This window comes from Tamandua tetradactyla, chromosome 7 (genome assembly GCF_023851605.1).
Source record: "Tamandua tetradactyla isolate mTamTet1 chromosome 7, mTamTet1.pri, whole genome shotgun sequence".
Taxonomy (NCBI): domain Eukaryota; kingdom Metazoa; phylum Chordata; class Mammalia; order Pilosa; family Myrmecophagidae; genus Tamandua; species Tamandua tetradactyla.
In genome coordinates this window covers 29,318,167-29,341,203 of record NC_135333.1, presented here as the reverse complement: position 1 = coordinate 29,341,203, position 23,037 = coordinate 29,318,167, and the positions used below count along the sequence as shown (strand labels likewise).

At 53.6% G+C, this 23,037-nt stretch overlaps 2 protein-coding genes and 1 long non-coding RNA gene across 8 annotated transcripts; 1 reads left to right on the top strand and 2 right to left on the bottom strand.

The window, feature by feature from the left end:
- Nucleotides 1–1,293: 1,293 nt before the first annotated feature.
- On the bottom strand, nt 1,294–2,794 carry LOC143689550 (uncharacterized). 2 transcript variants are annotated; one of them, XR_013178826.1, is made up of 3 exons: nt 2,665–2,794; nt 1,876–2,068; nt 1,294–1,411 (listed from the first exon to the last, which is right to left on the bottom strand). It is a non-coding gene; the product is annotated as an uncharacterized LOC143689550 (long non-coding RNA). The 2 variants fall into 2 exon arrangements; XR_013178825.1 differs by having other exon boundaries at nt 1,876–1,976.
- A 4,414-nt stretch (nt 2,795–7,208) lies between these two features.
- On the bottom strand, nt 7,209–15,070 carry MPST (mercaptopyruvate sulfurtransferase). 4 transcript variants are annotated; one of them, XM_077168728.1, is made up of 4 exons: nt 14,934–15,070; nt 10,993–11,614; nt 9,256–9,328; nt 7,689–7,800 (listed from the first exon to the last, which is right to left on the bottom strand). In XM_077168728.1, exons 1-3 carry the CDS (start codon nt 15,021–15,023, stop codon nt 9,276–9,278), a joined length of 765 nt encoding a protein of 254 aa, XP_077024843.1. In that variant the 5' UTR covers nt 15,024–15,070; the 3' UTR covers nt 7,689–7,800; nt 9,256–9,275. The 4 variants fall into 4 exon arrangements, with proteins under 4 accessions (XP_077024842.1, XP_077024844.1, XP_077024845.1 ...); XM_077168727.1 differs by lacking the exon at nt 9,256–9,328 and having other exon boundaries at nt 7,209–7,800; nt 14,934–15,057; XM_077168729.1 differs by lacking the exon at nt 9,256–9,328 and having other exon boundaries at nt 7,209–7,800; nt 10,993–11,756; nt 14,934–15,022.
- A 39-nt stretch (nt 15,071–15,109) lies between these two features.
- TST (thiosulfate sulfurtransferase) lies at nt 15,110–22,412 on the top strand. Of its 2 annotated transcripts, none has more exons than XM_077168724.1 (3): nt 15,110–15,408; nt 16,091–16,715; nt 21,942–22,412. In XM_077168724.1, the coding sequence occupies exons 2-3, from the start codon at nt 16,121–16,123 to the stop codon at nt 22,238–22,240; spliced, it is 894 nt and encodes a 297-aa protein (XP_077024839.1). In that variant the 5' UTR covers nt 15,110–15,408; nt 16,091–16,120; the 3' UTR covers nt 22,241–22,412. The 2 variants fall into 2 exon arrangements, with proteins under 2 accessions (XP_077024839.1, XP_077024840.1); XM_077168725.1 differs by lacking the exon at nt 15,110–15,408 and adding an exon at nt 15,497–15,626.
- Nucleotides 22,413–23,037: the final 625 nt, after the last annotated feature.

Below are 23,037 nucleotides of genomic sequence, written 5' to 3'. Positions count from 1 at the left end.
CGCTCTCCGCAGCTGCAAGGCAGGCGTGGGAATGGGGATAGGAGGAGAAGGAAGGGCAGCGGAGGTTTCCTTCATCCCACCCTGTTGTCCTCTGGTATGGCTTTGCTCCGCCCTCACCTCAAGAGGACAGAAACTCTTAAACCTACACATGAAATTGCGGCTGATAATGGTGCAAGCTGAGCCCCGTTCCAGGTTCGTTAGTCTTGACACTAAAAGAATTTAGAGACAAGAGGGCTGGTAGGAATAAGTAGTAAAGTTTATTAAAGAGAAGGAGAGAGAGTACACTTGAGGCTAACGTGGACATGTCCAAGGGAAGGACACGCACTGGGTGGAGTGGGTTAGCTTGTTTTAGGGGAAAGTTTTGCTGGTGGCAGGTTTCCATAGTAACCTTTGAATATTAGGTTTCTTTGTTCTAGGAGGGGACACCTAGCAGAATTTGTGGTCTGTTGTCACATACCTGAAATTTGTCTTTGGGTAGATGTCTAACAACCTTCATGACCCTATGCTTCCTACCATTAACTCAGAGTTTGTTTTGGGCCCATGATTTTATAGGCTTTTATGGTCTGGGGAGGTTTGGGGATTTTAGGGAAAATTTTTGTCCCGGGAAGTTTGCAGCTGAAGTTTGCAGCTGAAGTTTGCAACTTGCATTAATTTCTTAGGAACTTAAAGGACTTGCAGTTGTCTGTTAACTCTTTGAGAGCTGAACAGGAAACCAGGGACTTACAGTTGTCCTATTTTTTAACCTGCTTCAAAATGACATTTGCACCAACTTCATCATGCCATCATCACCTGTAATAGCAAAAGACTGAAAAGAACCAAAATGCCCATCTGCAGAGCTCTAGTTAAATTAAGGTAGGGTGCATCCATGAAAGGAATGCTGTGCAGGCATTTGGAAGAGTGGGGTGTCCCTGTTCTGATACGTGACAGTTACTGGGGTACAACGCAAAGGGAAAAATCAGAGCGATGAATTCTGCGTGTGCTTAGACATCATTTGTGGCCAAAGAGAGGCAATATAAACACACATGGATGTGCTTGTGTTTTATATGCACAGATCATCTCTGGATGGGATACACAAGAAACTGTAAAATGGTTGTCTTGGAGAAGGGAACTAGCTTCCCAGGGACTGGGGTGGGAGGGGAACTCCCCATGCAGCCTTTGGTACCTTTCGAATTCTTCAGACTGCATGCATTGTGTCCTCAAACAATAATCTATTTTTATAAAACCACGATTATTTAGATACAGTGAATCCACAACTCTCTCTAGTTGCATATTCTAATATTTTATTTTGGGATCTTTAAACTCTTTCTGATGGTCAATAAAAACAAAAAGGCATTGGACTGGGTGGGCCATGGTGGCTCAGTGGGAGAGTTCTCGCCTGCCATGCTGGAGACCTGGGTTCGCTTCCCGGTGCCTGTGCATGTTTTAAAAAAAGAAAGGCATTGGACTATGTTGACATGTAAATGGGTCAGTGTGATGTAACTTTGGAACCCAGTGACTGTATGCAACTACAATCCTTGCTTGGTAAGCATGTGACTTCCCTTGATTGACACTGTGCATCACTCTTAATGGCAATATGTCTGCCCAACTGTGAACTTGCCAGACAACCCGATATACTCAACGGCCAGGCCACGCAAGTGCCAGCCTCTGGGCTTGCTCCCGCCTCCCTTTGCTCCTGGCTGGAGCCTACTCCAGATCTATACCAAAGCTCTGCCTCCCATTCTCCTTCCTGCTCTCACCCTCTGGGGCTGTATTTGAAGGTCCTAAGCCCCAACATCCCTTTCTGGCTCCTTCTATTCCAGTTCACCTCCTCTTGGTAATCTGGCCCTACTACCCACTAGCGCCAGCTCCCCAGCTGACTGCTGGCCAAGTACTCACCAGGCCTCCACGGGGGGTTCCTTGCGGTCCTCCCTGCCCAGTTGCACACTGCCACTTCTCGCCCCTGGTTCCTCTCTCCCACTGCCTGCTACTGCCCGGTTCTTGGAGAGGAGGGAGAAGAGAGCTTGCAGGAGTCTGGGAGACTGGCGTGCAGGTCCAGAGACTGCTATGAATTAGGCTGGTGCTGCATGGACTGAGCAGGTGCCACAATGGATCATGGCCAAGGGCCATTGAGTCAAGATGACAGAGCAGGACCTAAGAGTCAGGCTCATGAAGGACAATCAGAAATTGTTCAGAGCTGGGGGAGTGAGCGGGTAGCGTGAGGGTGGGCATGCCGGGGGGCCCAGGCCACCCTGGAGGGCCTCTCCAGTTCTGCTCTCAGAAGTGCCAGAAGCAGCTCTTGAAGCCTAGAGCTCTCAGCCCACAAGTATTAACAGCAGTAATAACGCACACCTTTATTTAGTGCATGCTATGCCAGATTCTGTTCTCATGCTTTGTACCAATCCAATCATTTCATCCTCATAGCAACCCTAGGAGGTGAATGTCGGGATTATCCCCATATAGAAGATGAGGAAATCGGGGCCCATGTCCATGCTCACATAGCCGGGACAGAGGCTGCACTGCGAACCCCTATTCCATGCTGCTCCACATGGAGCAAGGGGCACAGTCCAAGCAATTAATCAAAGGGGTGTGGGCCCCGTGCTGAGGCGCTCTCAGACTCAGCTCAGATTCAGCCCCTCCACCCTGCTCTCTGTGTCCCCATAGCCCATGTTTCTCTCTCTCACTCACCTGCCCTGTTGTGATAGCCCGTGTGCCCACATTCCACCCCCTAGGCTGTGCCACTTCCAGAATCCTCTTCATTTGCTGTGCCCCCAGATCCTGGGGCGGGGCTGTACCAGGCTGTGGGATGGAGGTGGAAATCCGGCTACGCAGCTAAGGTAGGCGGAGTATAGGATGACTCACTGCCAGGTCTGGGCGCTGGAGACCAGTGGGTGGTGGCTGTGCACACCCAGGTGGGAACATGGAGGCAGGGGCAGGTAAAGGCTCAGCAGGCAGTGGGTCAGGAATCAGTTCAGGAGAAAGACTGTCTAGAGAATAATGGGCAGACCGAGAAGGAGGCAGCAGGGGAGACTTTGAAGAACGTGGGCAGTAAACAGGAAGAAAAGTCAGTAACGATAATGGGGACCTGAGTGCTGAGAAGGCACAGGAGTTGGTGGCTTTGTTTTGAGACTATGCAATAACGTCGTGCAGTAAAGCTGCTGAGAGCTCAGATGTGCTCAGTATACCCCATTCCACCTCCTCATAGGTTAATTTGTTAAAAGTTTTGGTGCTTACAGCTTCCATTATCTGGAAATTTCACCCCTGCTGCCAAGGACCCCTTTCCAGGAGCTCAGGATGACAAAACTTTGTTGTGCTTATTTTATAACTGGGGTTATTCCAGTGGGAGTGACACCTTACAGTCCTTTGAATTTTACCTTATCTAACATCACACCCACCCTGGGCAGGGCAGAGTCTGCTCCCCATTTTTCTGGGGCCGGATCTGGAGTTGATTCTACAGCATAGGATGGGATGACAATATTCAATCCAGCATTGGGTCCAGTGTTGGGGGTGGGGTGGGGATTTGGGTCCTATTTTAGTTTGCTAATGCTGCCGGAAATGCAATATACCAGAAATGGGCTGGCTTTTTAATTTTTTGATTATTTTATTTTTATACTGCTTCCAAAAGAAGGGTTTATTAAACAAATGAATAATAATATGTAGTTTTGAGCATAAGATGGGTTGGCTTTTTTTTTTTCTTCTTAGATTCTACTTTATTTGGTAAGACTCAGAAGCTAACAACCAATTCACACATACCCTATCTCCTTCCTTCTGAAGAAGGCAGTTCTCCAGAGACAAAAGGTTCATGGCTTGGGGATCATCCACCACTTCCAGGTTTTATACACTAGCAGTCCATAGCCTGGTAATCAAACCTCCAGACCCCAAAGCTTGCAGAGGCCACAGAAGAAAGTAAAAAGAAGCTCTCACTATAAAGACAATGAAACCCTCCACCCCCCTTCTCCCTACATACAACCTCCTTATACCCCCAACCTAAATGAAAAGGTAATAGAGGAAAATGCATGAGTGAGACGCAGACACACACACACACACACACACACACACACACACACACACACTCACACAGCTTCCTTTCAGCCAAAGAGCTGCAAGACCCCTCCTTGGAAAGAGGAAAAGTGGCCAACACCAGTTGAAGCTTGGTAGTTCCAGGTAATGGCTGGAATCATGGGTGGTGAAAATCCAGGGAGAAGATATTTCACCTTCAGCCTATTCCAGGTCTCTAATGGGATTGGCTTTTATAAAGGGAATTTATTAAGTTACAAGTTTACAGTTCTAAGGCCATAAAAATGTCCAAACTAAGGCATCCAGAAAAAGATCCCTTGGCCTAAGAAAGGGCTGACAATGTTGGGCGTTTCCCTTGTCGGCTGGGATGGCACATCAGATGTCTGTTAGCTTTCTCTCCTGGCTTCTCCTTTCAAAAGGCTTCCCTGGGGGTGTTTTCTTCCTGCATCTCCAAAAGTATCTCGTCTGGGTCAGCTCTGAAGCTCTTTCCAAAATGATTCCCTCTTAAAGGACTCCAGTTAAGTGACCCACCTTGAGTGGGTAGAGACACATCTCCATGGTAACCACCTAATCAAAAGGTCCCACTCACAATTGGGTGGGTCACATCTCCATGGAAACAACTTATCAAAAAGATCCCACCCAACAATATTGAGTGAGGATTAAAGAACACGGCTTTCCTGGGCTACACAACAGTTTTAAACTGGCACAGGTTCCAACGATCCAAGGTGTGGAAATGTTCCTGCGCCGCCAGTGAAACACAGTTGGAAAATGCACTTCCACTGTCCCTGACACCAAGGAAGTGCTCAGCAAATATCTGCCAAATGGACAAAAATTTCATCAGCCTCAGGCAGTATTGCAAGCTCCTACCTGGAACAGAGTAGAGAGGGCGGTGGCTGGCAGAGCCCTCAGGTTGGCAGTTAACAAGCCAATCCTGCAGTGGGTGGCTAATAATTCTGGGTGTTCAGGCTTGTAGGAGGCAGGCATAAGCTCGGGGGGCCCTACGTTATTCCCGGCAAGCCCTTAGGTAATTCCTGGCAAGCCCCTGCAAAACCACAGCTCTGCAAATTCTAGAAAGGCGAGGATAGATCTCCTTTCTCCCACCTCAGTCCAGACCCATCAAGGACTTTCCCAGGAGGAAAAAGCCTCAGCTAGGATCAGCCATGGTTTCCTTGCTAGAGGTGGGACTGGGGTGGGGGAAGAGAGCTTAACCCAAACCCCTTGACTGCAGTTTAAACCTGTTGCTCAAAGCGTTTCTGGGTGGAGTAGGGAAACACGTGGCCATCTTCTATGAGCTTGTCAGCCAAGTTTCCAAACTTACACGCCATCCTCCCCCTGATCCTGAGATCTGGAAAACCACTGCCGGCAAGACACTTCAGAGAGGCTCCTACACTGAAAAGTCTACGTTCAGTGAAGACTGGCTCCTCCATCTGGTTAGCTGTGTGCACTTAGGCAAATCGTGTAACCTCTCTGAGCTTGTTTTCTCCGCTGTATAATTAGTCTTTTGTAAAACGAATCATTTTGCAGTACTCCCTTTTCTCTGGAAATATGACGCACAAGAATGGTTTTTCCCTCCCTAGCCTTAAAGCTTTGAGAGCAGGAACACAATGCTTTTACCCGTTGCTCTCACTCCCCTAATGCCTGAAGCCAAGGAGGCACTTACATGCCGAATAAGTAATGTTATTAACATTAACTCTGCAAACCTACGACTTTAATAATAATAATTAAAGGAAGAGGATTTCTGAACCGTAAATGCAGGCTCCAGGGGAAGGAGCTTATGATGGGGAGACAGGGACCCCTCTCCATGTTGGGGGTCCGTTACACTGCTCCTGATGGCTGTGGTCAATCGTGTTATTTGCTTCTAGTGCAGTGGTTCTCAATCAGGGGTGATTCTGCCTCCCTCCTCCCATGCACACCCCCACCCTCACCTGGGTGACATGTGGCAATGTCTGGAGACATTCCTGGTTATCATAACTGGATGGTGCTACTGGCATCTAGTAGATAGAGACCAGGGACACTGCTAACCATCCTGCAGTGCACAAGGCAGCCCTCACAACAAAGAATTACCCAGCACCATGTCAGTAGCACCAAGGTTGAGAAACCCTGGGCTAGAAAAACAGGATTTTGCAGTGGGCTCTTGGTGAGGCTCACTGAATTCCTTTCCTCTGAAGTAATATATTATTCCCCAATTACAGAGGAGCAAACTGAGGCTCAGGGAGGTTGGGACTTACTCCAGAGCTCTTACTCATAAAACCAAAATTCTGAGCCTTTGGCACCTATCTTTGTGGACTTGGAAAAATGCCTGAGCACTAGAGGAAATTCGATGGGATTTGGAGAATTAATGGGAGCAGTGAAGTCAGTAACTTTAGGGTTGGGGAAGCGGGGACTGTTCCCAGCTCTGTCATAAATACACCGTGTGACCTTCGGTAAGTCACTCCCCGTCTCTGGTTTTGTTTCCAGAGAGACCAGACAAGGTACAGACCAAGGGTTCTCCCCAGCACTGACAGACACTTTGCCACCAAGTCAGTGTCTTGGGAGCTAGAAGGATGGGGACGGGTGTCCCGGGTCCTGGTGGGGGGCGTTTGGGCCTTCTCAGACACCGATGTCCCTCTCTGCATGAAGGATAAACACAGAGACTGGACGCCCCACCCTTGGAAAGTCTGGGGGAAGAGATTCTCCTCGAACAGAAACCTCCAGGGTTTGCCCCACCCCCACCCCATCCCCAGCAATTTCAGAGACCTGCCTCCAAGTGTGATTTTACTTTGAGAGTTTACTCTGACAGTTCTCCACTACATGGGCTAAACTCAGCCCTTCTCCAGAACATCCTGGCTGCACTGGGACAGGCCTCCTCAGTGTGGTACAGCCTCCTATTGAGCTTTGGACCCACCCCTCTCTTGAAATGAGAATGTACAGGGAGGGAGGGGGTGGGGTAGGGAGGTTTGGGTGGGGACCCAGACAAGTCACAGCAAGATTCATCTCAAACAATCCTGAAATCAGAAAGGAGACCCCCCAGGATTATGGGGTGGAGGGTGGTTTGCAGGGGGGAGGGTATGTGTGCTGTAATCAATCACAGGACAAAAGGGCTCTGGGGCGCCAGCCCTGCTCAGAAGGCAGGGACAGGATCCTCAAGACCCCCCCACGCCCCTAGTTCCATGGAGCTCCTTTTGCTGGGGCAGGCTGGGGCTACTCTCCTTAGGAAAACCAAGATGGCCCCACAGTGAAAAGGGTTTAGCACTTGGCTGGTTTATTCCATCAGCAATAAAATAGAAGGGGGCCAGGTTCCAGCTCAGTACCATATGAGGTCCCCCACTCCTGTGCCCACCCATCATCTTGTCTCCTCCTGCGAGGGCTCCCTGGCTCCCTCCTGCCTCCACTGGGAGTTGACGAGTCGGCGGAATTCCTGGTCTCTGGGATGTCACCCCATGAACAAGCTGAGCTGGGTGAAGAAACGCTGTCCAGGTTAACGCACAGCCAGCACGCCCAGGCCTGGCCTGGCCTGAGTCCTGTGGCCTCAGAGGGTCTTCCCCCGGCCCTCAGAGATGATCTCCTCGGGCTGGGCGCGCATGTACCACTCCACCCAGGAGCCGTCATATATGGCCACGTCAGGCTTGCCACAGAGGTAGGCCCCCAGTGCCACGTGGCAGGCCGTGACGCCAGAGCCACACGTGGCCACCAGCGGCTGGTCCAGGTCCACCTTCTTCCCCCGGAACAGGCGCCGGATCTCTTCCGGGCTCTTCTCCAGGCCCTCCTCGGTCAGGAAGTCTGTGAAGGGGATGTTCACGGTGCCCGGAATGTGGCCAGGCTCAATGCCTGCAGGAGGAACAATGGGAGAGACAGTATGACTTGGACCCCCTTCACGTGGAGCCAGTGGGATCGCGAGCCTCCAGGCCAGGTGTGAGCCAAACCCTCTGCGTCCTCCCACGTGACCCTCACAGCCATGGGGCTCAGGTACCGAGACGGGCCTTCCCATTTTACGGATGGTGATGCTGGGGTTACGTGCTGCCCAAGGCCATGCATCTTAGCAAGGTGCTGGCCGGGACTTGAACCTAAGGCTCAGTCTCCGCCAGAGCCACACTCAGCCCTAAAGGTTTCCTGACCACCTACTATGCGCCCAGAGGGGAGACAAAGCAATAAACAAGATCTTTACCTAGCTAGGCTGGTAGGCATTTCCGATTTTAACAGGCATCAAAAAGCTCTACAGGGTGGCATAGGGCATTTCTAAAAGTAATAATGGTAATAATAATTACAGCGGACAATCCCAAGTGCTTACTAACCCCTCTGCTGTATTTCCTCTTTTAATCTACCTGACACTCCATGAGAAACATTTATCCTCCATTTTATACAGATGAGGACACAGGGTAACTCACGCAAGCTCACACAGGGCAGCCAGGATTCAAACCCTGGCCAGCTGGTCCAGAGCCTGGGTTGTTAACCACTAGGCCACACGGGGATGGGGAGGAGTCAGAGAAAGTTCTCCAAGAAAGTCCTGAAGGGCAAGTAGGACTCAACCAGGTGAAGGGGTGAGAGGGGGCAGAGGCAGAGAGAAAGGAAGGGGCAGGAAATTGCATGGTACATACAGATATTAAAGGGCATTGTGATGGTGTGGAGCCATGTACCCCAGGAAAACATGTTCTTAAACTTAATCATTTTCTGTTGGCCTGAACTCCTGCAAATAGGGCCTTTTGATGAGGTGACTCCAGTTTGGGCGTGGCCCAACCAACTCAGGCTGGGTATTAATCCTATCATCGAGAGCCTTATGGGGACAGACAGAGAATGTCAGAGGGAGCAGCAGGCAGCTGAACATCAGTGGAACTGGGAAGAGATGGAAATAGCCAGGGAAGGCCACCATGGGCCAAGTGACAGAAAAGCCAAGGACCGAGGCTCTCTGGCAGTCACCCCAGAATGTCAGTCTTCTGGGAGAAAGCAGCACCTTGCTGATGCCTTGATTTTGGGCTCTTAGCCTCAAAACCATGAGTCAATAAATTCCTGTTGTTTAAGCCAACTCATTGCATGATATTTGCTTTAGCAATGAGGAAACTAAAGCAGGCTTCTTGATGGAAGTCCAGAGTGGGGGTGGGTGGGCAGAAGCACCGTAGCAGGTCAGACCTGACAGCAATGGGAAGCCACACTACCATGTTTACAAGACCATTTGGTTGTTGTACGGTGGAGCCTGAAGCAAGGCCAGGGGCTATTAATTAAGAGGATTATCACCCACCCCACCCCCATCTTGGGCAAACCCCAGGGGCTCCCAGCACAGGTACATACACACAAAAGTTGTTTCCTTTTCACCATCCCGTAGAGGCAGGTACCACCGATGTCCCCATTTGCATGTGGAAGACTAAGATTAGCAACAAAATAAACCCTAACTCAGTACTAACATCAGAAAGTTCTCTCATGAGCAGTGTGACATTGGCTCAGTGGCAGAATTCTCGCCTGCCATGCTGGAGGCCCGGGTTCAATTCCCAGTGCCTGCCCATGCAAAACAAACAAAAAAGTTCCTTCACGAACTAGAACAAATGTTACACACTATTACAAGGAGTAATAGCAGAGTGGTAAAAGGGAAAAAATGTACCTATTGCAAACTATGGCCTATAGGTAACAGTAATATCTTAATATTCTTTCATCAACAGTAACAAATGTACCACACCAATACCAGGGGTCAGTAATGGGGAGGGGGGATAAGGGGAATGTGATGTTTTGGGTTTTTTTTTTTTTGGAGTAATGAAAATGTTTTAAATTTGATTGTGGTGTTGAATGCACACTATGTGAAGACACCGTTGAACCATCCATTTATACTTTGGGTGGATTGTAGGGCATGTGAATGTCTCAATAAAACTGCATTAAACAAAAAACAAAAACCCCCTAACAGCTAATGATTCAAATCCAGGCCATACTGACTCCAGGGCCTGGCTCTTCAGGCCGCTTCTGCCTCGGCTTCCCCTGCAGCTGCTGACCCATCGCCGTGTCTATTATTAGCATTTGGGAGAAGCTGGAATGCGCCAGGTATCCCCATTTAACACATACAGAAAGCAAACTGGGTCAGAGACATTATGTAGTGACAAGCCCAGAGCAAGTAAGAACAACCTCTCCACCCAACTTGGCAACTTTAAGAGCACAGCTGTCCTCTCACCTTGAATGGCCACCAGGCAAAGTATGCATCCCTCACTGTTGGTCAGATGTGGGCAAATTACTAAGTGCACCTGGCCAGGCTTCGAGCTGTTGAGTGGGAATCAACGATATTGACCACTTGCTCAGCAGCTTCCTGAGTCTTGGGGCAAGGCAGCCTTTCTAAGTCCCCATTTCCCCCCTCTGAACAAGGGGCCCAGTGACAGTATCTACCTTACGGAATTGTTAAAAAGCTCACCCACAAGTGGCCCTGGCCCTGTGGAGACCCCTCCCCCACCCCTATCACGGGGGGGGGGGGGGGGGGGGGGGGAGAAGCGCTTTCCTGCATGCGGGCTTGCCCTGGTGGTGGTGGTGGGGCTGCGTGTCCAGCCCACAGAAGTCTCTGTCCCAACTGGAAACAGCACCACCTGTCTCTTCTGCTTCTGCTCTCACCTGGGACAATAAGCCGGCTCAGGGTCCCTCTCTAGGGTCTCCTGGCCAATCCTTGACCCCTCAGACGAACTTTCCCTTCACTGAGCCCCAGACTCCTCACTCCATCATCCAAAGCACCCTCCGGCAAAGGTCTGAACCAGGCACACCCACGATAATGTGTTGGCAGCTGTTTGGGTTGATAACAGCTTCTCACATTTATACAGGACACCCCTGGGTCATAAACAGGCGCCCCCAAACACGAAAGAGGGGCGGGGCAAGTAGTATTCCCTCTTCCCCCATCTTACGAACAAAGGCAACTGAAGCTGAGACAGCGAGGCCAACTAGCAACCAAACCTCCAGCCCCGGGGCCATGTCCTGCCCTCCATACCCTGTCCCGTAAGGAACGGGCATGGCTGCGCCTCACGCACCAGGCGACCTCCCAGCCCTTTTCCCCAGCGCTATTACCGTCTCGGGGCTCGGGCTCGGTGCCCCGGAACCGGCCGGGGGCGCGGGCGTCCACCACCTGGAAACGCCGGGATTCGATGTTCTCCTTGATGGCCTCGTACGTCTTGACGAAGGCGGGGTCGAGGGCGGCGTGGAACTCTGCGGGCACCGGGCGGCTTTTGCCAGAGCTGAGCGGGAGGCCCAGGCGCTGCCAGTGGCGGAGGCCGCCGTCGAGCAGCGACACGGTGCGGTGGCCGAAGGCGCGGAACATCCACCAGACGCGCGGCGCCGAGTAGAGGCCCTGATCGCTGGCGTCGTAAACCACGACGTGGGTGGTGGCGCCCACACCCAGGCGGCCCGCGTACTCGGCAAAGTGCGCCGCGGGGGGCAGCATGTGGTCGTAGGGCGACGAGCGGTCGCTGCACTGGTCGATGTCGAAGAAGGCGGCGCCCGGGATGTGGCGCTCCTCGAACTCGCGGCGCGCGTCCCGGCCCAGCTTGGGCAGGTACCAGGACGCGTCGAGCAGCTGCAGGGGCTGCCCGGCGCGCGGAGACCGCAGCGCCTCGGCCACCCACTGCGCCGACACCAGCGCGCGGAAGAGCTGCTGCGGGGCCATGGCTGCTGCGGCACTCGGGCTGCGGGCCTGGATGACAGAGGAGGTTAGGAGAGCCGCGAAGGAGGAGCCGCTGCCGGGTAGGTGGAGCCCGGGAAGGGCAGAGTCCAGGGAAGGTTGAAAACCTGTTGTGGTGAACCCAGGCGGAGACTTGGGCCTCTCTCTGACAGGTCTTGAAAATATATACAGAGCCAAGTGGCCCAGTGAGTCACCACCACCTTCTGAAGTGAGGGCCAGATGGCCTCTTACCACCAACTGCTAAAGGGCTGTTAGATAGAGGCCCAAGCAATGGAAGACCCTGAGGGCACTTTTGGGTAAACTGGGGCCAAGCCTGAGCCCCTCCCTAAAATGCAGCTTAGCTTTATTTGCAACTGAACCAAAGTGCCTGCTGGAACCCATTCATTCATTCATCAAATATTCACAGACATATTCTGATAGGAATAGTAGCTGGAATTTACAATATGCCATTTTAATCCCTGAGAAGAGTGCCCCAGAGGCTCTCAATTATTTGTTGAATAGCCCCAAGGGGTTTGTATTAGTCTCCTCATTACAAGGAGGAGGACACTGAGGCTCAGAGAAGTTCACTGACTTGACTAAAGTTAACAGCTAAAATGGAGCCAGGAAGTCCCATAACACAATCCAGACTTTGTAACCGCACGTGCCTTGTGACTCAGAAGTCCAGCAAGGCCAGATGCCTCGAGCCAGAGCTTTCTCTCTGGCTTTTCTTCTAGCCAGAAGCAGCAATGACATCCTTCCTCCAGCCCACCCCGACATCTCAGCCCACCACCTTCCAGGGCCGAGATTCTCCAGAGTGCTGTACTGGGCACCCCCTACCCCGCACAGTGCATTTTTGCTGACTAAAAAAGAGCACCCCATCTACCAGACAGATGCAGAGCCTCTGCCAGGGAACGTAGCCGGTGAGTGGAATGTAGCATGCAAGTGGGGTGGGGTGGGGGGTAGGACACACAGCCTTTGTTTCCAAACCCAGAAGTCCCGTCCGAGATAAAGCGGGTAGGGAGAGACAAACGCACTGGAAGTGCCCCACCGCGGGGGCACGCACTCAGGGCTGCAGCCTTTAGTAGTGGGTATGAGGACACTTGCTTTATGAATGAAGCAATGTCACCTAGAGGAATAAGTGCCTTGGCGTTGGTCCCAGAGGTAGGCAGCCTGGCCTCAGTATTTGACTTCTTCCCCAACCCTAGGCACAATAACCAGGACGTTGGGAGTCTCTGTGTCTACCCTCCCAGTCTCGTCATCTGCTGACTTTGAGGAGCCCTTTTTGCCCCCATTTGCCAGTGTCCTTGTGCTGGGCATTGCGGTATGGTGGATGTGCCCAGTCCTGCTCTCAAGAAGCCCCTGGCCTAGGATTAAAAAGTTTTAGGCCTATTTAAGACACTGGTGGAACTGAAGGCTTCCTGGAGGAGGGGGGAGTACAAACTGATGTGATCTTTTCAAGGCCCCAGGAAACCTCACCTTGACATTCAGGATAAGACAGCTGCTAAGAGGGCTCTGGCTAAAGGGGCAATCCCTGTATCTGTGGGTGACATAGAACTGGCACGTGCTGGGAGATCCTGTGGGTTCCTCCCTGAAGAACCCATCTCAAACCATAGCTGTCCTGCCTCCCACCCCCCTCCATTCTCAGGGCTCCTTGTTCATTCCCAAGGAGTCACTGGTCTGGTCTGGAAGTCAGAGACCTTGAGGCAGTGTGAACCCCACCCTACTGCTCAACTAGTTGGGTGGTGGGCATGATAGGCAACCTGGGTGGGTTCTATTTCTTATAATGGAGCCCCTGACCTCCCCCTCTTAGAAAGCAGTTTAAATCATGGAGGTAGAGGGGCCACCTTAGTGCACCGCACATGGCAAATTTTAATAAGCATTAAAAATGGTTTAATAAATGCCCATTCTTTCTTCAAATTTACTTTCATAAGTGGCCCCTGAACTGACACCTAGAATCTCAAGACTTTCAGGATTGGTTGAGACTTCAAGATCTGAGGTCACTCTGCCCTGCCCAACAAGCTGGGCATAGGAGATGGATGGCACAGGAGAGTCTGGGGAGGCAGTGCACAGGTCCAGGGACCAGGTCAGGAGCCAGGACTACCGTGTGTGTGTGTGTGTGTGTGTGTGTGTGTGTGTGAGAGACCAGGTCTACCATGCGTGTGTGTGTGTGTGTGTGTGTGTGTGAGACCAGGTCAGGATCCAGGACTACCGTGTGTGTGTGTGGGGGGGGGGTTGGGGAGGGGAGGGAGTGGGCCCTCTGGGGGTGAAGGACCCCAATATATGCAGACAGCCCCAGGCCCATCTCAGGGCTAATCACAACTGCTTTAAGACAACTGTGACCTCCCTGCCCCCATCCAGAGTGGTTGCTTCTCAAGGACTCCTTCCAGCCTGGTCCCTCTTGCCCCCCCACCACCAAGTGCAAGTCTCAGAGGATTTACTGGGTAAATATTTATCAAAGGATGAACTTCTGCAACTTCTTGTGAAAATATAATTATTTTAGAATAAATCATTTTTTGAAAAAGGGAGTGAGAAAAGCAATCCTGACCTATGGAAAAGCATATGCAAAAGCTGTGTAAGGGGGTTCCGATTCCTGCAGCCTGCCCATGCGGGAGGGGGTGGGGGGAAGCTGTGTAAGGACAGGGTATCCTACAGGCTTGCAAGAGCCAACTGTGAGATTTTTCCAGCCAGTTGTTAAACACAGCCACTGTCAAGAAATGAAATGACATAAACTTACAATTAAATAAACTATACCGAAAACAAAGGCAGTAAAAAAAGTTATAAGGCTTCAGAGTAGCATAAGGCAGTCGGGGATAAGGAAGGCAGGCAGGCTTTATGGGCGTCTCACCAGAACTAGACCTGGGGCTAAGAAGGCCCAGCCTCAGCCAGTCTGGGCCTCTCTGTGCCTCCTCAACTGGAGCTTCTGGCGCGCCCGGCAGGGTCGGTGCCGGAGCTAAGGAGGGCTCTGCAAAGTGGGGGCAGCAACCAGGCCTCGACAAATGCCTGTTTTCGTTTCACTCCAGCAAGTTCCTTGCTAGTTTCTCCTCCTGGGCAGTCAGGCCTCCTGTCCCCGCCTCTCTGTCCGGCTGTATTAGTCTAGTCCTCTTCGCTTCCTCCTCTCTCCTGGTTCCCCCACGTCTGCCCACTGCTTCCCAGTGCCCACCCGTCCGATCCCACCCCGCAAGCCACGCCTGCAGGCCCGGCCTAGCGGCGGCGATCAGTTATCCTAGGGCGAGCCCCGACGCGCGCTTTCGCTCTAAACTGGAGCCCCTTTTGCTTAGGCCCCGCGGGGCGCCCCTCGCCGCGCACCCCAAAGAACGCCCACCCACTAAAGTCAGGCAAGCGCAGCAGTTACCCCGCTCTCGCGCTCCGGGATTCCCGGCTCCGGCAAGCCCAGGCTGCACGCACCGCCTCCCCGCGCCCGCGGCGTCCCTCCCGCCGCCATCAACCTATGGCGGCCAGAGGGAGGAGACTCGGGCACAACCCCCAACCGCGGCCACTCGCGGCCGCCGCTGCCCGCGCCTTCCATTGGCCGCGCCTGGGGGACGCGCGCGCCACCGAGCCCGGTCCCGCGCCACTCCTGCAGAGCCTGTTCACCCTGGAAGCCCCCCGGGAGGCTGAAAGACGCTGGGCGCCGAGGAGCACGCGGGGGTGGGCGCGACGGGGCGAGAGGCGACGCAGATTGGAGGCGGGCGTTGTGCTGTCCCCCCCCGCCGCCCGGCGGCGGGGGCGCGATGGTGTCGTCCGGCTGGGGAGCTCCGGGCTCCGGGTTTGAACCGGCCAACTCCTCCAGGAGGCAGGAGCGGGCGTCAGGGCGACAGCCAGGGAGAGTGAGTGCGGCTGGGTGTGGGCGGCGGCCAGGTTCGCGAGCCGCCAAGGATTGGACCGCCAGCCGGGCCACCTGCGGCCGGGATGACGGTCCCCGTGGCGAGAGCCCTGCGGGGTGCCGCGGTGTCCCGGGAACCTCTGGCCCAACTGGGGCAGAGGGCACGGAGCAGGGCTGGGCTATTGGCGCCTGAGCCTAGGCTGCTGGGAGAGGCCTCCCGAGGTTAGCGAGAGGGCGCAGTCCAGGGCCGCTGTGTGTATGTGGGTGTGTGTGTTTAGGGGGCGGCTGCAGCAAACTTTCCCTCCTGTTGTGTCCTCTCTCGGCTTCCAGGAATGGTGGCTCTAAGCCCAATATGCCAGCTCCCTCCTTGCAGGGCAACTTTTCACTGTGTTTTTCTGGCAGGATCCTGAAGGGCCAACCTTGCGGTGTGTCTGGGCAACTGGAGCCTTTAGAAGTTCTTGCCCCACCCCCATCTGCTGAGGCTCCAGGCCCTGGGGGATGAGGGGGAAGGGAGGAGGAGGAGCAGGCTTTCCTTAGGAAACCTGCAAACCTATCCCACTGCAACAGTCACTGGGTTGCTATACGCCAGCTGGGAGTGCAGTGGGAAAACCAGGGCCACAGCGCTGCCTCCCAGGCCCCACCCCATTGCACTGGCAACTCATTTCATTCCCTTCTCTCTTTCCTAGTTCCCCTAGGTGACAGACAGAGCCGAAACCATGGTTCAACAGGTGCTCTACCGGGCACTGGTGTCTACCAAGTGGCTGGCGGAGTCGGTCCGGGCTAGCAAGCTGGGGCCCAGCCTGCGTGTGCTGGACACCTCCTGGTACCCGCCAGCTACCCGCGATGCTCGCAAGGAATACCTGGAACGCCATGTACCTGGTGCCTCCTTCTTTGATATAGAAGAGTGCCGAGACAAGGCGTCGCCCTACGAGATGATGCTGCCCAGCGAGGAGGGCTTTGCCGACTATGTGGGCCGCCTGGGCATCAGCAACGACACGCATGTGGTGGTCTACGACGGCGACAGCCTGGGCAGCTTCTACGCGCCACGGGCCTGGTGGATGTTCCGCGTGTTTGGCCACCGCACCGTGTCAGTGCTCAATGGAGGCTTCCGGAACTGGGTGAAGGAGGGCCACCCGGTGACGGCCGAGCCCTCCCGCCCGGAGCCGGCTGTCTTCAAAGCCACTCTGGACCGCTCCCTGCTCAAGACCTACGAGCAGGTGCTGGAGAACCTCAAATCTAAGAGGTTCCAGCTTGTGGATTCACGGTCTCAGGGGCGCTACCTGGGCACAGAGCCGGAGCCGGATGCAGTAGGTAGGCTGTCCTGGTGGGTGGATGGTCCCTGGGGAGTAGTGCCCAGTGGAAGGAGTCCTGAGGATGACTCCAGGTTTTGCCCACAGCCCCCAACCCCCTATGTAGGTCCCAGCCTTCCTGTCTATAAAATGGGAGGATGGAGCCAAACCTAAAGGCTTTTTCAGCTTTGATGCAGGAGGATCTACCCGTTTCCCCATAGCCATGTGCTAACAAGTGACCTAGCATCTGTGTAAGGTGGCACCGGCAGAGGGGAACAGTGATGTCCACCATCCTCCTGCATGCACTCCCAGGTACCACCGTCCCCCACGTCCTAGGTTGTACAAAGGACGTCATACCCAGGAGCTGGCATATGCATTGGACATACCCAACTTTGCAGGGTCCCTCTCTTCCCCCAGAAACCCTTATCCATCTCTCCTCACCCCCCTCCTCCATGCAGCTGGCTGGGCCCCCAGACTGGTATTCGCTAAAGACATTCTGATTGATAAATTTCCCACCACAACAGGGTCTGCCGAGCTGTAACAGTGGCTGCCATTGCAGTCTAAGCATTTGACGCTGCATTATTCTATCCAAGGAGGCTTAATACCCCCGTCCGAGAAGGGAGGAAACCGAGGTGCCTGAAGTTAAGTTACTTGCTTAGGACGTGGCAGAGCTGGGATTTGAACCCTGCCTTGCTGAGTTTCAAAGCTTGTGCTCTTCCTGCCCCACCCCCACCTATGAGGGCCCGGAGGGAATGCCCCCCAGAGACCACCCCTCCCCCCAGGGAGATTGCCCCTGAGCATGTAGATGAAGGGGAGCACAGGAGGATGCTATACTGCCAGAGTGTTGGGGTGGGGGTGGGGCCTCAGGAGAGGAAACAGCTCTAGAACCTTCTAATCAGAGAGAACCAGGGATCTGGCCCTCCCTAAGTGTAGGACTGCGATTATGTTGCCATCACTCCTGCCGGACGGCCTCCAGCCCCTGCCTGAACACCATCCACAGCCTCCAGCCCCTGCCTGAACACCATCCACAGCTCTTTATGTCTTCTCTGGACCGCCCGGTGGCACCTAGGGCCGAGGCTTTGTCCTCAGGCAGAACCCTTCTCTGCAGCAGCTAACTCCTGTGTAACAGTTTATTTAACTTCTTGAAAAATGCCTCTTCCTTTTTATGCCTCAGAAGAAGAGAAGGCTGTGAAAGCCCTTCTGTGCACTCTCAGACCTAGAGGGCCTGAAAGGTCATCTCCTGGGACCTCTGAGAGACTGAGATGGACTGAGGAAGGGTGTGGGTCAGGGCCCTGCATCTGTTGAAGGCAGAGCCAATAGAGTGGGGAGGAGTGAGCAGAGGGGGGCTCTCTGACCACCCCCTGCAGCTCTGGTTCATTTGGCACCTTCCAGAGGCTCCTGCCGCAGGACATCTGAAGCCCCTCCTGGCCTGGGTGCAGAATGTACTCTCCTTGGGACTTAAGTTCCCTTCATTGGAGGGTTGGGTCCCTAGCCCCCTCCTAACCTGCCCTGAAGCAAGCAGAGAAATAAGTGAGAAATCTAACCCTCGCTTTACAGCTGAGGAGACTGAGGCTCTGAAAGCCTTTTATTCATCAATTCCTCCCCTCTCCATGGCCCTGTCCCACCTCCCCTCACTCCCAGCTGGGGTGCCAGGGAACATGGATTCTAAGTTTAGCTCATCAGTCCTTGTGGTGTGGTCTTAGCCCCACTGCTTGGCCTCTTTGGGTTTCCTTCTTGTAAAATGAGAATAGAATTGTGGGCTCTGCCCACCTCCCTCCCTGCCTGTGTACTTGGTCAAGTCCAGTAGGGGCTGGAAAAGTGTTCTGAGAAGTGTAAAAAACTCTACAAGCGCAGTGCCATCTGGAAAGACGGCGAGTAGGTGGCACTTGCGTCTCACACCCTCTAAGAGGTTGGCTGGTGTCCCGTACTAGACATCAACTCGAGGTCCCGGCGCCCAGCCTGGTGGAATCAGGAGGCACCTGGGCGGGGGTCTGCAATCCAGATGCCCAGGGGGGTCTGGGGTTTGGGCCTGGGCCCTGAGCATCCCTGGGGGGAGCTGGAAGCCGGTGAGTGGGGTGGGGAAGCAGCGCTTTGAGAACCAGGCAGCCACTTCCTGCCAGCCTTGGGCAAGCAGATTCCCTCCAGCCTCAGTTCTGTGCCTCCAGATGCCTTCGTTCAACTCAGGGTGGGAATCAGATAAGGGTTTGCATCCTGGCTGTGCATTTACATGCGCCCTTGGGTATCCCCCTCCCTGCCCCTTCACCTCCGAACTGTCCTCAGGAAAACCAGCTTTGCTCACCTTATAGGAGTGCTGGGGGACGTGAGAGAAGAGTTGGGAATTTGTTCAGCTCGGTTTCTTTATGAAGTTTATTTTCTTTTCCTCCCCCTTAAAGGAGGAGGATATTGACTCCAGATGAGTGCTTTTATCAGCAGACCCTTTTTTGGGGTGGTGGGGTGGTGGTGCATGGTCTGGGAATTGAACCCAAGTCTCCCGCATGGAAGGCGAGCATTCTAACCACTGAGCAGACTCTTTTATATGCATACATTCTCTCCTGGACACTTAAGCAGTCCTGCAGATAGGCACAGGGTTAAGACTGCAGATAGATGGGGTTAAGATTGATCCCCTTTGTTAGGTGGGGTCCTGGGGGAGCGACCTCTCTAGCCAAGGGAGGGGGCAGGCTTCAAAGCTGGGCTGTTTCCCAAGGCCAGTGCTGTCGGTGGGGTGAGCCCTGGGCAAACACGGGGACTGAGGGAGAGAGTTTTGCAGAGTCACCTCACGGCTCCCTGCTTGCTAGTGGCCAGGGTTGGGGGACTGTCCCATAGGACTGCTGCATGAGTTTCCTTGATCTATGAGGAAAGCAGGTTTTCCTGGCCTTGAAAATCCACTGTCTGTTAGTGGCCTGTGGGGTGTTAACTATTTGCCCTAACCGGCATCTTCCTAGCCAAAGCTGGAGAACAAAGTCCCAGATTTTCTGAGCAGCAAAGGAACACAAGGTCATTTCACCTATTCCCTTGCTTTGGCTCCCTTTGCCAGGGAGGCCCAGGGTGGTTAAAGGACACAGACTTTGCAGTTGGACAGACCTGACTTCAATTCACAAGCCTTGCTCTGTGTCCTGGGGCAAGTTACCTCCCCTCTCTGAGCCTGGCACTCTAGCAGTGTCAAGAAGATAATCCCCCCTGCTTTGTGTCAGGGGTTCTTGAGGTCCGAGGTTATGAGACAGTGACATACATGCCTTCTTGGGGAAGGAAAACCACAAATCTTTGTTGAAGGCCAAATTCGAAGACAGCAAGGAACTTCCTGGCCCAATTTACCTCTCCTCCACTAGGCTTTTCTCCAGGTTTCTCTAGCCTGGCTTTATCCCAGCCCTCCCCGCAGACTGGAGGTTCGGTTCCTCCTCATTTAAATTCCCCAGGCAGGCCTCCAGTCCTTGCTGGGTGCTGGGCCTGGGTGCAGAACAGAAAGGAGGCAGCTTGTCTTTCGAGGCTGGCCGGGTGTGGGAGGCTGGGGTCTCCAGAAATCTTCCTCACCTCTTTAACCTCAATTGTAAATAGTCAGAAAAGGGGCCCTTTGTATAATCCTGAAACGAAAACAATGAAACCATTTCATTACCAGTGTGTGTGTGTGTAGGGGGAACAAAACAGCATTAAAAACAAATGCTGGTGCTTTAAAAAAAAAAAAACACTTAAAGACCTGCAGCCCCCTCCCGGAGCCGGAAGACATTTTAAAGTTGTGTTCCTTGGCAAGGGACACACTTAAAGCCAACAGGCACACTGTTCTTCATTGGTAGAGTTGGGACATATTCACTGTAGGATGAGAGTTTCAAACAAAAAGGTAAAACCCACAACAGAAAAAAAATTGCTTTAATTTTATAAGCGGTCACATCTGTTTCATCAAAGGAACTCTTGACTGGTGAGAATTTCAGAATCCTTTCTGGCCTTGGGGGTGAAATGAATAGAGGCGTCACCGACATGATCGAATACCTACTGTATGCCCAGTGCCACCAGAGGCTTTCCCTACAGTCGTTAAACTTCCCCCAACCCTATGAGTTAAGTGGAGTTACCCCTCATTTCGCAGTTAGGGAAACTGAAGCTTAGAGGTGGTGGGCCTGCCTTGCTGCACGCAGTCACACACTGCCGCGGCCAGGCCGGCCGTGTCCTCTCCCACCCACCTCCGCCTGCCCTGATCTTGTCCCCGGCCTGGGATTTATGGTGTGGGGAGGGATTTTTGGAAGACATGGAGTCCAAACAGGCCAAGTCATACCTGTCCCCGGTCCAACCCCTAGTGCCTGAAGTTTGCCAGGATGGCTTCCATCCCAGCTTCTAAGAGATGCTGGAAGGGGCCTGAAGGGACCGCACTGCCCCATTCTCACCTCCTGCCCTGAGTAGGCCATGAAGTGGTGGGAGCAGCGGTGCCCGTGGTGGGGGGGAGCTGACACTTACTGAGCAGCTACACACCAGCCTCAGCAGTCAGTGCTTTCCCGCTGTCATTTACCCCTTTCCACAGCCGGGGGTGTGGGGGTTGTGGGTCGGGAAGACTTGACTTGCCCAAGTCTGCCCTGCTGTTAAGTGGTGGAGCTGGAGTTTTAACATAGGTCTTTCCATATCCCTGTGCTTAACAGGAAAAACAGGGCGCCTGATATAATCCTGGGCCTGCCATTAACTCTGCATGGCCTTAGGTGAGCCATTTCATTTCTCCAGCCCTCAGTGTGTTCATCTGTAAAATGGAGCAGTATTATATCCAGCGAATTATGTGGTTATCTGTTTAATGTCTGTCTCCTTTGCTAGGCAAATCTCCCCAAGGGCCTCGGCTGAGTGTCTCCCTCCCCTCTGTGTTCCCAGAAACCGGCACGGCAGAGTGTTCGTGTCAATCATCTCATTTGCTCCTTTCTATATCCATGGTATGATATAGGTGTGTGTACTACTGAGCCCATTTTACAGATGACAACGCTGAGGCTCAGAAAAGTGAAGCGATTTGCCCAAGGTGGTAAATGGTAAAGCCGAGACTCATACCCCTGTCTTCTGAAGCAGTTATGATTTGGGGCATTCCTATTACAAGACAGGTTTTCATGGGGTGCAGACAGATAGGACTGGGAATAAATTGAGTTCCAATAAAAATAATCATGTTATTTTTATTTGCGCAGCTCCCTATCCTTATAACCCCTCTGGCTGCAGCCACCAGGCCCCACTCAACCCCTCCCATGCTGCCCCCAGCCCTGTCCTTAACCCGTGTCCTGTGTCCCCGCCCTAGGACTTGACTCGGGTCACATCCGTGGCTCCGTCAACATGCCGTTCATGGAGTTCCTGACAGAGGAAGGCTTTGAGAAGAGCCCCGAGGAGCTCCGCGCCATGTTTGAGACCAAGAAGGTGGACCTCACGCAGCCCCTCATTGCCACGTGCCGGAAGGGCGTCACCGCCTGCCACGTGGCCCTGGCCGCCTACCTCTGCGGCAAGCCCGATGTGGCAGTGTATGACGGCTCCTGGTCCGAGTGGTTCCGCCGGTCCCCCCTGGAGACCCGAGTGTCCCAGTGGAAGGGCGAGAAGGCCTGAGCATGGGCCCCTCCTCTGCTCGCCCCTGACTCTGGCCAGTTTAGTGACCCCGGCATCACCTGCAGCTGGTTCACACCTCTCCGGCAAAGGAGATGGGCACACTTTTAGAATTCCTGTGTAAAGCTCTCCCTTTCCCTAACAACACTGGAATAAACTCTGCTCTTTCTAAGTGGTTGGGTTTCTGATCCACCTCTCCTTGGGTTCCTCCTTGTCCTACCCTTCCATCTCCTTCAGACTCCTTGGATCCCACCAAGGGGAGAAATCCCCCATAGCGACCTCCACTGGGGGAGCCGCAGTGAGGAGATGATGTCATGACCTAAGTCTGGAGCAGCCAGGAGTCCCGGGGTAGGTGGGGTCCGTCCCAGAGCATAGTGGGACCTCCGGAAGGCCAGGAAGCCAAAAACCTGGGAGCAGAGCTGGCCAGGGCACTAGCCCCTCCTGCTGTAGACCCAGCCCTCAGGGAAGGGCTAACCAATGAGTGTCACAGAGCCACTAGGGCCTCTCCAAAGAGACAGTGCTCAGAAGTATGCTAAAGGAAAGTGGCCTCCCACTTTGGGTGCACTCTACTGGGCAACCAGGAGAGCCCTCTAGGAGAAAGATCCTGGGCTCTGGCAACAGCAGTCAGGAAGCTGCAGTGGAAGAAAGTAGCCTGCAGACTGCTCCAACGTGGCTGGATTCTGAGCTTCCCAGAAACGTTCTCTCTGAACCGTCCTTTGGGGCTGCAAGATGCTTTTCAGGCCTCTCCTGGGGATTCCTGGCTCACTGCCATCCAGGCTGCTAGGTTGTGAAGACAGGGT

What these genes read in the sequence shown, in the direction of transcription:
- MPST (XM_077168727.1), bottom strand. Translation starts at nt 15,023, where the DNA reads ATGGCGGCGGGAGGGACGCCGCGGGCGCGGGGAGGCGGTGCGTGCAGC. An exon ending in TCCCGGAGCGCGAGAGCGGG is followed by an intron (nt 11,615 to 14,933) that starts GTAACTGCTGCG and finishes TCTGTCATCCAG; the next exon opens with GCCCGCAGCCCGAGTGCCGC. An exon ending in CGAGCCCGAGCCCCGAGACG is followed by an intron (nt 7,801 to 10,992) that starts GTAATAGCGCTG and finishes TTCCTCCTGCAG; the next exon opens with GCATTGAGCCTGGCCACATT.
- TST (XM_077168724.1), top strand. Translation starts at nt 16,121, where the DNA reads ATGGTTCAACAGGTGCTCTACCGGGCACTGGTGTCTACCAAGTGGCTG. An exon ending in GCCGGAGCCGGATGCAGTAG is followed by an intron (nt 16,716 to 21,941) that starts GTAGGCTGTCCT and finishes TCCCCGCCCTAG; the next exon opens with GACTTGACTCGGGTCACATC.